The sequence below is a fragment of the Anas acuta genome, chromosome 8 (assembly GCF_963932015.1).
Source record: "Anas acuta chromosome 8, bAnaAcu1.1, whole genome shotgun sequence".
NCBI classification, from domain to species: domain Eukaryota; kingdom Metazoa; phylum Chordata; class Aves; order Anseriformes; family Anatidae; genus Anas; species Anas acuta.
In genome coordinates, this window is record NC_088986.1 from 31763839 (window position 1) to 31775981 (window position 12143).

General features: G+C 38.5%; 1 protein-coding gene across 8 annotated transcripts in view; it reads left to right on the plus strand.

The window, feature by feature from the left end:
- Positions 1-10682, plus strand: part of TGFBR3 (transforming growth factor beta receptor 3) — a 130314-nt gene extending 119632 nt beyond the window's left edge. For all 8 annotated transcript variants that reach the window (XM_068690986.1, XM_068690990.1, XM_068690985.1 and 5 more), the window contains 2 exons: positions 295-402; positions 6890-10682. In XM_068690986.1, coding sequence (XP_068547087.1) covers positions 295-402; positions 6890-7008 — 227 coding nt within the window. In that variant the 3' untranslated portion in view covers positions 7009-10682. The remainder of the gene's footprint in view (positions 1-294; positions 403-6889) is intronic.
- Positions 10683-12143: the final 1461 nt, after the last annotated feature.

The window sequence follows — 12143 nt, forward strand, 5'->3', positions numbered from 1 at the left end:
AATGCACGTTATTAAGGGACAACTGAAAATGCTTAATTTTTGCAATGTTTTCCAGATTTGGTTGTGCAGAGTTCGAGTTTTGCTTTGTGATGTGGAACAGTTGGTTGAAACCAGTCTCTGAAAGCATTTTTATTTCCTTGATGAAAGTCTGTTATCTTTTCCTTAAAATGGTGCTTAATTAACTATTAACTTAAAACAAAACAAAACAATACTTTTCCATGAAAGTGTAATTGTTGTTGAACTCTGTTTGTCACTGACAATTAAAAGCTTTTATTGTGTATGTTTACCTTTTAGCTGTGTTCTATGGTCTGGACACTCTGACTGTTGTGGGCATTGCCTTTGCAGCGTTTGTAATTGGAGCCCTGCTAACAGGAGCACTGTGGTTTATCTACTCTCACACAGGTAAGCATAAGGGCTCTTACAGACCCCAGTCTCTAGATTGTGCAGCAGGAAATGCAGTGTGGTCTGAGTCCTTGCAAAGAGGGAGGAAAGGGAAGGGGAGCCATCAGTAGCCGTCCTGCCCTTGTTTCTTGTTCTCTGTTCTTAATTGTGTTTTCCAGCAATTCCTCACGTGAGCCTGTTGGTATTCATGAGTAGATTGATACCTGCCCTTCCCTAAAGGGAGGTATTATGCCTTACCTATGTGATTTAAAATTTGATAAAATAAGCTTAAACATGACTCTTCAAAACTCAACTGAGAGTAAAACTGAATTTTCCTGTCATGTTGCATCATCATTAATAGCATTTCTGTTTAAAATTCAGTTAACATGTCAGTTAATGGATCCATTCTGGTTCACATACTACTCTTTTTTAATTTTTCTTTTTTTCTTTAACTTACTAAATCAGACTTATGTGACTTGGGATATGATGTGATCAGTTCAAGCAGACCAAATGGCTAAGAGAATGCATTACTTGCACTGATGTTTTCTGAATACAACTAAATTTGAAAAAGTTTCTCTTGATTACATTGAAATTTTGCCTCTACTATTTATCTCTTCGTTCTTCAACTATTGGACTAGATGGTAGAACTCTTGTAATCTCGTTTAAATGAGTCCATGTAAATAACCAGGAGTGTGTGTGAATTGGTCCAGTCTTTATGCATAGATAGTTTTTCAGTATCTCCTTCTCACACTTTTTTCCATATTAAAATAAGTTAGCAGACATACAACACTGTAGGAAGCAGAGTTTGTTTAGGGAGTTTTCTGCTGCATGTAATCTGCAGTTTGGAATGGACAAAGAGTGGACATTGATAAGGCCTTGATTTGAAGCATGTGACCTTGTCTGCTTGTGGATTACTGGGTATTTCAGGATCCCTGCAGCATGCTGGACTCTAGCTGCTTCCACTTTTGACCTTGCAAGACCCTGCCAAGATCTCTGGGAGGTGGGGAGAATGTGAAGCTAATTACTCCAAACCTATGCAGCTCTGGAGCCCTTGAATTTTCCCATAGCGCATTACAGGGTGGGTTTTTTGGTTTTGTTTTATAGCATCTAAAACCTCATGGAAGCCATGTAGGGGAGAGAATCTGGCTTGTCAGGTCAGAGCTACTTTAAATATTATAACCTAGGAGCTTATGTTAATTTGGAACAAAAATTGTTGTGTTTTTTTTTTTTCCAAGTGGCAATACAGCAGCTTCATATAAGCACTTTAATACTTAATGCATAGGCTGTGTATGAAGCTTGTGTAGAATTCAGAGCAAATATGGAAGCTTTAAATGTTGGAGTCCTATACATAAGCAGCATAATTCTGCTTCATATTACTAATAAAGCATTATGAAAGTAATGGAAGTGTAATTTCAATAGGTAAATAGGAGGTAATTTTCAAATAAGCAGCTTTTATTAACAAAAACATTAAAACAATTGTTAAATAATATTGTTGGTCCTGCATTTGTGAAAGTTGAAATTCAGTTCATATACACAACCATCTATAGCCACATGTTGTGTGTCAGTAATAAAGGAACACTTGGAAGCCAACATGATAAATCCTTCAGCCTCAGCAAGACTTGGACCAATCCCACTAAAAGAATTACATTAACAAAGTACATCAGTCGTAGTTACCATGTATGAGTAGTGAAGAGGACAGCTGCTCTGACTTTTTTCTCGATTTATTTTCATCTCTTAAAGACAAAGGCCAGACAAAAAGAACTTGGAAGAAAAGAAAGTAAGGGGACACTGTAACTCATCAGATCAGAGAATCACAGAAAAGGTATAAGAAATATCTAGGAAGTTATCTGGGTCAGATTTTGAAAGCGGACCTATGTTTCTGCACCCATAATTTTTCCATGCATAACAGCTTATATCTACAAAGCAGAACTTGCAGCAGAGTGCGATGAGGGCTCTGGCAGGGATGGCCTCTTAGAGGACAACTGCTGTGACAGACAAGATAATCCAGCTGCAGTGGAAACATTTTAGAGTCAGCTGCAGACTTCATTAAAGTAAGGAGGAAAAAAGGTAATCTAAATATCATCTACAGAGTGGCTGTCTTTTGCCATTAGAGAATTCATCCATTGTTGACTTGTGCTCTGAAATCTCAAATTTTGTTTTATGTAACACTGAGTTTATAGCCCATGATTTAGCCCAAAAGTTGGAAAATACAAATTAACTCTAAAATTGTGTTTTAGGGATACTCAGATCATGGACAAAAGCTACTGCTGGTGGAGAATGTCAGCTTGGGGTGTGTGAAGTAAGCTATTTTTTTAATGTGATGCTATATGCAACAGGGCAAAAAGACACCTTTTTGCCAGTAGTTAGAATGTTTGCTGATACAATTTTCATCAGTATAGCTCTATTGGCAGACTCATTCTAGTACAGAGAAAGCTTTACGTGAGTGAGCTCCTTTGTTTAGTTTGACAGGCTGTTAACATTAAAATCTCTAATAATTGACAGAAGAGCTAAAAAAGAACTAAAGAACTAAGAACTTAAAAAAAAAAAAAAAAAAAAAAGTAGAGTTTAATCTTAAAATATTAAGCAGAGGTTCTTGTTTGGTTTTGTTTCATGTAGGGCTTTTGTTGTTTTTAGCGATGCAAAAATAAGGGATTTCTGCCAAAGCAACAAAATTGTGGTTTAAAGTACTCAAGATTCAATGAAACAATTCAACATGGAGTACAGACATTCTAAGATACACAGGTATTGGGGGAGGAGAAAAGGGAAGCTACAATTATGACTTTAGAGGAGGAATTTTAGCTGACCTTTCTGCACAGGGACTCCCTACTTTTGATCCTTTGTCCAGTTGGTTAAAAGACTTGAAAAGTGGCTGAAAGCTTTCCATGGCAGTGTTATTTCTGGAAGGGACTCAAGAGCAAACAGAAAGTAGCAGAGATTTAGTAAAATTAACCCAACTTACCTGGGTGTCTTAGGAAGGAGCAAAAATTTTGAAGTGTACATGGACGCAGAAACCCTTCAAAATTAACTGTCACTTCCATATCTGTCTTAACAGGAATAATTGACTATATTTAGGAAACGACGTGCACAAGTCTGATAAGTTATTAAGGCTGCTAAACCTATCTCTGACCATGTAAACTGAAAGCTGCTATCCAGAATATCAGTTGCTTCATTCTCTTAGGAAGTGTGCTTTTTTCTTCTTCAGACAGTGTTGCAAGTTAGCAGGATAAAATGTTCCAAAATCTGGAAATTTAAAAGCATCCCTCCTCCCCCATTTCTCCTTTCTTTATGGGATCTGATTTAAATAAACTGACATAGCAACCAATTATACTTGGCAAATGGAGATAGAAAAGCAAACATTCAGACTTCCTGGACAGGGAGTACAACTGGCAGCTTTCCTGAGTGTGAATAATAAAATGCATGTTGTTGTGTTCAGATGGGTAAAGGCTTGTTTACTGTCAATAGACATGTCCATTTTGAGTAGTTCTGATTCAGTAACATGGGTTACATGAAACTGTTTACGTGAAGAAGACAGATGGGGAATGACTAGCAATAATTTACAATTCTTGAAGTTCTTTTCATTAATATTCTTTAAAAATTATGTGCTCCAGATTTGTTGGGCATAAATAAGGTGTATAAAAAAATTAGCCGGTCTAAATACAATTGCTTGACTGTGTTCATAATATCACAGTGATTTGGATTCTTTTATTGAAGACTTTGAAATGTTGTCTTTGTTCCACAGCTGACTGGGGAATATCAGAGCTGCTGATAGTGCTCTGGAAATGAGATACTGAAGAGGAAATTGAATCCAGGGGGGAGTTGCTACTGAGGGAAAGGGGCTGTCATCCCAAACTGAAGGGGAGATACCTCCTAGGACACTTTAGAGACAGCTGAGACAAGCAGGCATTGGGCTTGCACAGAGAGCCTGTCGCTCTTCTGTAAATAAAACGCCACACATTTAGCTTTTAATTTGCTTATGAAGTACAAAATTAATTTGCTTATGAAATCTAGTTAAATACACCCAGATGGCACTGTGACATGCTGTGGTTGACGCAGAGCTGTGTGTAGCCGTGCGGTTCATAAAATGGATGACAGGGAGGAGAGCCGAGGGAGGCGCGGGCCGGCAGGGCCGTGCTGCCGCGTCTGCCGCTGGGGGCCCCTCCGGGGGAGCCGGCCTCAGGCCCGAGCAGCGCCTCCCGACGCTGCCATGCTGCCGGGGTGGGGCTGGCCGCTCCGCTCCCTTCTGATGGTTTTGGTTCTCTTGTTTTGTTTTAGCGACAGGAATTTGTTTATCGCTGCCTCTGTAAATATAAAGCCTTCTGTACTAAGGAAGGAAGGTTTGTACACAAACAACCGGAGAAGGGAGCAAGTTAGGAGGGGAGAATGTCCAAACAAGGTTTATGAAAGCCTTTACACTATGGTAACACAAAGCGTTGATTTGAATGCAAGTTAGAGCTGAGACACAGTTTATGTGTGTATGACTGGGGTTAGGTTCTGACCTGTTTCTTGTAAGCAAAAATCTGCAGCTTATTGATGGCTACATGGTTATTTCTTACACTGTAAAAAACAAACTTAGAAAAATCTGTGCACAATCGTATAGGCTGGACTTAGTGCTGACTGCAAGAATGAGATTCTGGCCCTCTTTTTCAACATTTCATTGGCCTCCTGTGCAATCTGTTTCTCGTGGTTTGGTTGCCTTTTTTTTTCTTCCCCCTGTCTTTTCCCATTCCTTCTTCCCTCCCTATCCCAAGACCACTGTGGCGCAAGGCAGATGCTGAATGCTGTGGGGCTGTGCATCTGCTTACAGCTGTGGTTACAGTGCAAGCTCACAGTGACCCTGGCAGTTCCCACTACAAAGAACACTTGCAGCCTCTGTGTGAGAAACCCTCAATCCTCCCTTGTTTAGAGCAGACCTTTGCAGACTCCACAGCTGGCAGAAGTAAGTTTTCTTCATCTGGTGGGTCTGTTGGCTTTAACCTGAGATACAAAGCATTAAACACACACTTCCTCTGTGGGTCTGTTGCTGAGGAGCACAGGGTGCTGGCAGCTGGGCTGCAGCACCGGTGCATGGGGATGTGCCAGAGAGCTCCTGAAGGAGGAAACAGGCTTGTCCCTGCCCAGCAGCTCTCTGGAGGCAGGCTGTGCTTCCAGCCATCAGTCTGTCACTGCAGCAATCGCTCTGAGCAGGGAAGAAAAAATGGACTCTACCTTTCTTGAGCTACTGGTAGACGTGGCCCTTTGGGGTCAGACCAACTCAGGCAACACATGAAGCAGGAGAATCCATGGCCTCCTAAACTCATGAAGCAGGAGATCTACCAGCTTCTGATTCTTCCTTGTCATTCTTGCCCATGGTCAGGGAAAAGATTTCCTTCAGCTTTGCTGGGAGAGCAGCTGTGATGCTGCTGGCTGCCGTGGTTAGTTCTGTGGCCTCAAACAGCAGTGGTTTCTGTGTCACTATGCTGAAATCGCAGGTTCACATCCTGGTGATCTCAAGGCAGGGGGCAGCTGCAGTGCACATCATATAAAGTTCATTTTTCTATTTGTCCTGAAGAGGCTATTTTGTAGTAATACCAAGGTAGCAGATTTGAGCACCGAAACTTTAATTAGAAGGAAAAAAAATCCCAGTTATGATTTTCTATGTAGCCTCAGTGCGATCTTTTGGACATTCACATTGTGGCACTATTTTTACTTCCATCCTAGTAAGAGCTGGATTTTTTCCATAAGATTCCTGCCATGTGTGCAGAAGGGACGTGGAGAAAGATGACAAAATCTAGGTTTTATCAGGAGTCTTAAATCTGTCTTTAACTCTTGAATTGCTTGATTTGACAATCCAAACAACAAAGGGCGTTTAATTTAGTGTCAATAAATAACTTATAATAAAAGGTGACACTTGTTCTCATTACAGGTTACAAGTGTTACACGTTCTGTGGCAGCTGTAAGGAAGCTTCCTACTTGTTATCTTCAGAGTACATCAAGTCAGGCTTGCAGGGTAGCCTGCTGTCTTTCTTACACTAAAAAACTGATCATGTCTTACGATATGTGGTATCCAGTTGACTGAAGAACATTGTCTTTAGATCCAGCTTCACACTTACGATAAATATGTTGCTTGATAAACTGGCATTGAAACAAACGTCTGCATTTCTATGGCCTTTTTCCATTAAAACAGTAAAAGCTATGAAGTGGTCTGAATCATGTAGCAAGACGTGCTTGAGTGACAGCTGACAACAGAAGATGGATGGTGTCCATCTTGGCAGTTTCTGTTTGGTGCTTTTACAGTGATTAAGAAAACAGCAATGTTACTTTTCCAATGTGCACAGCAATGCTAAGGTGACAAAGAATAGTAGCATTCTCAACAGTACTCTTTGAGGTCTATCACCCAAGACATTAACTATATGGAAATAAAACCCACCAGAAGAGGAAGACTGGGAATTAATAGTTTATTTTCTATGACAACTAACATTTTCTACTTCTCTTTTCCCTCAACCCCTTTTTACTCTCCCCTTTTCCTCAGGTGAAACAGCTGGAAGACAGCAGGTCCCTACGTCCCCACCAGCCTCTGAAAACAGCAGTGCAGCACACAGCATTGGCAGCACACAGAGTACCCCCTGTTCCAGCAGCAGTGCGACATAACTCCAGGGAGAGAAAAGATGAGGAGCAACATAGGAGGGCAGAGGTTCAAAGGATTGTGTGTTGACATCAGCTTTTTAAAGCTAAAAGAACTAGTCCAGTTCCTTTTGAAAAAGTGAGGAGAGATTATTCTACAGACAGACTTTTTCTGGGGAAGCCACTGTGTGTGTGAATGTGTGTATGTACACACAGTGCTTGGGTAAGCACAGCCTTTTGGATCTTCTGTAGTGTGTTATGCTCTACATGTGACAAAGCTACTAATTTTACAGTACTGCAACCTGTTTTAGGGGTCTGTGGGCCCTTGATGTGAAATCTATGCCAGTTTGGAAAAATGCTGCTTTGTCTACACGACTTTTTCTTTCCCTAAGCCTTCTTATTGACACAAGGTATTCATTAAGGGAGTTTAACAAGATAAGCAGAACAAAGATGATATTAGGTCAAAGGATTTCTATTTGTCTAAGCAAGAAAATCTCAAGGTCAGATCTCTGTGGTTAATAACATTTTATTACTTCAGCTATGTTAGCCACTTTTGAGTAACCTTTGTTTTTGTTAAGCTTACAGCTACGTTATCTCATTTGCTTTTATGTTGTGTTTGCAGCTTCAGGTTTGTTCCAGGTATTTCTGTTTTAATGCACATTGAGTTGGTAAGTGGAGAAGAGCACACTCTAACATTCCCTTTCCAGTTTTCCAGGCCAAAGCTCTTTCATAAGGGATTTTTTTTTTTAATTTACTATAACAAATACAGGCACACACAAACATAAAGATAAATAATAATGTTCTTGTGCACTGGCATAAATATGTGTGTACATTTAATGGCAACGTTCTTATGCAAATAGATGTATACCTAAGTATATGGAGCCAAACATTTTCCTTCAGCAACTGGGAAATGAGCTCAGTATTCCTTCCATACATAAAATATATAATGCAGATATATAAAACAACTGTCTCTTTGGTTTATAATTGGTAGATAGAAGAGAATACAAAGGTGACACAGTTCTACTATTTTAGTTCCCCCAAACTCCCTTTGAAATAAGAGATGGTTTTGAGGGTACAAACAATGTACAGTAAAGCCTATCATTTTTGTATAATACCACCTATAAAACAAAGCTATTCTCTTGAGATAACTGTGCAGTTGTTTATGCCAAACTGTTGTATGAACATTGCAATTGGATAGTTCCAAGTAGTGTTGGAATATGGAAAGGGCAAAAAGATACTAGTTTTCACAGTATTTTTTTGTGTGTCATTGCCATATCCTGACCTTTGACTAGATGCCAAATGAAAAGAAAAAATGTGTATTTTTGAATGTGTGATTCTTTGACTGTTATGTTGCCTCTTTGTAATTGTAATGTGTCCTACTGATCCTTCTCCTTTAAGGAAATATTAGTGTTGTTTTCCTCTAAAGAAAAAAAAAAGAGAGAGTAACTTTCATTAATTTTAGTAGAGGTTACCTGCGTTCTGCAAGAGAAGGGAATTCATTACACTAGAGTGATAGCCTGCTCTGAAGTCTGAGGTGCAGATTTGCTGTTTCTACAGTTGTGCCTTGCTGATGCTAGGGTGGTCAAAGTGCAAGATATGCAATAGATGTAAGTGCCCAGAATCAGGTAGAAGAATATTACTCAGCTTGAATCAAATTTGTTACTAATCCTGCAAACATTTATGCACAAGTAACTACGTGCATCATCTTACTAGTACAAGTACATGCTCAGTTCTACAGTTATAGGTATTCTCAGAATAAGTGGAGATATACAGTGTGCATAGTACACATGTGAAAAGCGTTTTATGTTACCAGGCCAATGAGTAGTCCTGATTAACATCGACAGGAATTGTCATGTAAGTGTAGTTATCCCCATGCATAAGAGTATGCAGGATTGGCTCTGTTTTGAGGCGTCAGGAGGATGAATGTGCTACCTGTGTGGCTGAAAAGAAAGCGCTTTGCCTAACCTTCAGCAGAATGTATTGTATAAGCATATTCTATGTGTAAAGTCTTTAAAGATGTCTTCAAAGAAGACTAGAGTCTTTAAGTTCAATCATAGCTATATTTTACTACATTAAATTTGTGTATAAAGATATATTTAAATGTTTTAGATAAATGTAAGTTACTCTATATGAAATGTTTAATTTCAATTACTGTGAAATTTACATACTCCGTAAATTCTTTTCCCTGTTTTAACCCTTTCCTTCCTCAGATGTTTTATTAAGTAGTTTCTCATAGGAAGTTATTAGATTTGGTTGTTGGGATGAACAGGTTGAAAACTTTCATGTAAAATAGATAACTGTATATTTTTGAGAAAAACAAGCTGTATTATCAATGGTTTTATCAAAATTTTACTCTAATTTTAAAATAATTTAGAGATTTATATTTACTGTTGGATAAACCAAAAATATATAAAGATCAAAGATTCAATGTATTGGCTTCTATTTCAAATAGTTTAATTAACTGAACTTGGTGTACTCAGCTACCTAATTCAGAAATTGTAATCAATCTGAATTATTTGGAGGTTACCAAAAATACACGTGATTATTTAGCAGTTGGAAGAGTATTTCTGATGTGTGAGAGAGAGAACTAAAAAGGGCATTCCCAGTTAATAGCTTTATTACGAAAACATAGTACTTTCTAGCAGCTGTGAAGTTGCTGTGATTCAGAGTACTGATATACCTTTAAGCTCTACTTTCACATGTATAACAGCCATTCATATCTACTGCAAGTTTCTATATTTAGCGTGGAAAGCTATCTGAATGTGTAACTGCAAAGCCACTGGTTCCCAAGTCTGTTAAACCTGGTCTTGCCACACGGAATTTCATGTGGCCAGTGTTTGCCTGGTGTGGAGGCCAACAGGACACCTCAGTACTGCTTGTGTCCCAGTGTAGGCCTTTTAAACAGGGCTTCTGAGGGGCCAGCCAAGTGCCCACGCTCATCACAGTGGAGAATTTCAGCATAACCTAATTGACTCCAAAGAAACTTATGTAAGAACGGGAGGACTGGGGTTAAAAAGGACATCTTCTGTCTCCAAAAAGCTATTAGTAACATACTTAAACTTTGAAGCAGACTGCTTGTTGTCATGCATTGCCTTATCACTAACCTTTTACAGCCTTTGGTGTTGGACATTGCTGTATTGATGTTACAAAAAGTCAGCTTTCTGTGTTAGACTGTTTTTGTAGCATTTTCCATATGGAAATGGAGTTTGCAAAAATGTCTGTAGATGTTGATGATTGTAAACTTCCCCCTGCCCTTTTCTAACCCTTTCTCTTTTGTATGTACAGTTCTTTCTGTTACGTATATCTACCTCATGCTTCACAAGAAGACTGTACTGTTAGTTGTGCTGACAGCCCTTCCTGTGAGGTGACTGTTCTGCCGTGTTCATCATTCATGGGGGTGTTCATAGAGTTAACAGTCTTTGCTGCCATGTTTCTACCAGTTCCAGACACAATATTCTCACCTTTAAATAAATAAGATTCTCTAAGATCCAAATTCTAGATATATTTTTTTTTAATTGAAGAACGGGAGAAATTTGCTTGCTAATACCTGTGGCCAGTCTTAACACCCCATTTATACTACATGTTATGTTCAGTATTTCAGAGACTTGTAGAATGTGCTTGGTTGTACAGTTTTGATACCCACAGCGTCATGTCATCTTAGTCTCTTGTGCATAATAAAGTATATATCAATATATTAATAATTGATGCAGTGGTTCATTTATTTGAAATAGTAAAGATACCAACAAACTGCTAAAAGCAGTAGATTGAAATATGCTTACCGTGTTCTCCTCTTCCATAAGCTTCAGTGAGAATTGTGTGTGTTAAGGCAGGATTTGATTTTTTTTCATATCTTTCATTTTCTCTTTTGTATATTCTTTTATCCAGTGACTGGCTAGCTTCTCAGTATCACGGCTGCTTGCAAAAGCCAGCAGACATAGTTGAATGCTGACATTTCTTCGCTCTAATTTAAAGTCCAAAGTTCAGATACTGCAGGTGTTCAGTTGTATGTCGACACAGCAACTTAAGTCCCATCCTGCACGAAGCCTGGCTGGAACACAGTTAAGACTTGAGGTAAGCTGATAGTCCTCCATCTTAAGCAGCAGAGCTCCCTTGGTCTGTTGTACTCTTGACTGCAAACCCACTAGAATGCATGAGCAAGACTGAGATGTATTTTCATTATGGAAGGGTCTTGCTCTCTCTAGCAGATAGCTTGGCCATATGCCAGCAGGGCAAGGATTTGTATGTTTACTATCCTAGTTACTGCTTTGTTTCCTGTGTTTCACGTGCAAAAATACTCTTTATGGGCAGTCTGGGGGAGCCAGCTTGAGCTGTATTTCCTTGGGTTAATCAAAGGTTGTGGTTATTAACTCAAAAAATAAAGTTCCCTAAGAAAGGAATCTGAAATGTTTCATAATCATTTAAAATATAAGGAATCCTTCAGTACAGAAAATACTATTAATTAGAAGCAATTGTAAGCTCACATGTTGCTTATGACATAACTCACAGAGGTTCAATTTATTGCTTTTTATTTTTTTGCTTCTTAGCAACCATATTTCAGTTTCTGCATTAAGACTTTTACCTTTAAGTTATTTAAAGCTGACTCAGCAAAAGATACTGGAGCTGTACATCATCTTTAAGATATATATTTTGAATGAAACATGATACAAAAGCATGACGACTGTCTTTTATGTGAGGAGTTAATTTTAAAATGTATTTAACAGTCAGGAATTAGTGATAGGATATTTGCATGAGGTTTTTTTACATTGGGTCTTACAGTATTACAAAATGTTGATGCTGTAAGCATTTGTTTCTGCCAGGCCTTTGTGAGTGAAAGAAACATTAGGGAAAGTCAAAAAAAAAAAAAAAAAAGTGCCAGTTTAATCAGTTTCATGAAAAACACAGTCCAGATCTGTTCTATTTTAAACAGAATTAAATTTATCACAACATTCCTTCCAAGACAATATAAAAGAAAAAGGAGCCAATATTTTGATAGATTTTCATAGTTGTCACTTTGTAATTGTAAAGCAGATATTTATGAGGCTTGGAAGTCTGTTTGCAGCTTAGATTTCATATTGTATTCCCAGTTCTTCAGCCCAAGAGCAAGCCTTGTGAACCTACATGCATTTACAGTTTGAATTCTTTGTGTAAGAAAGATCAAATTT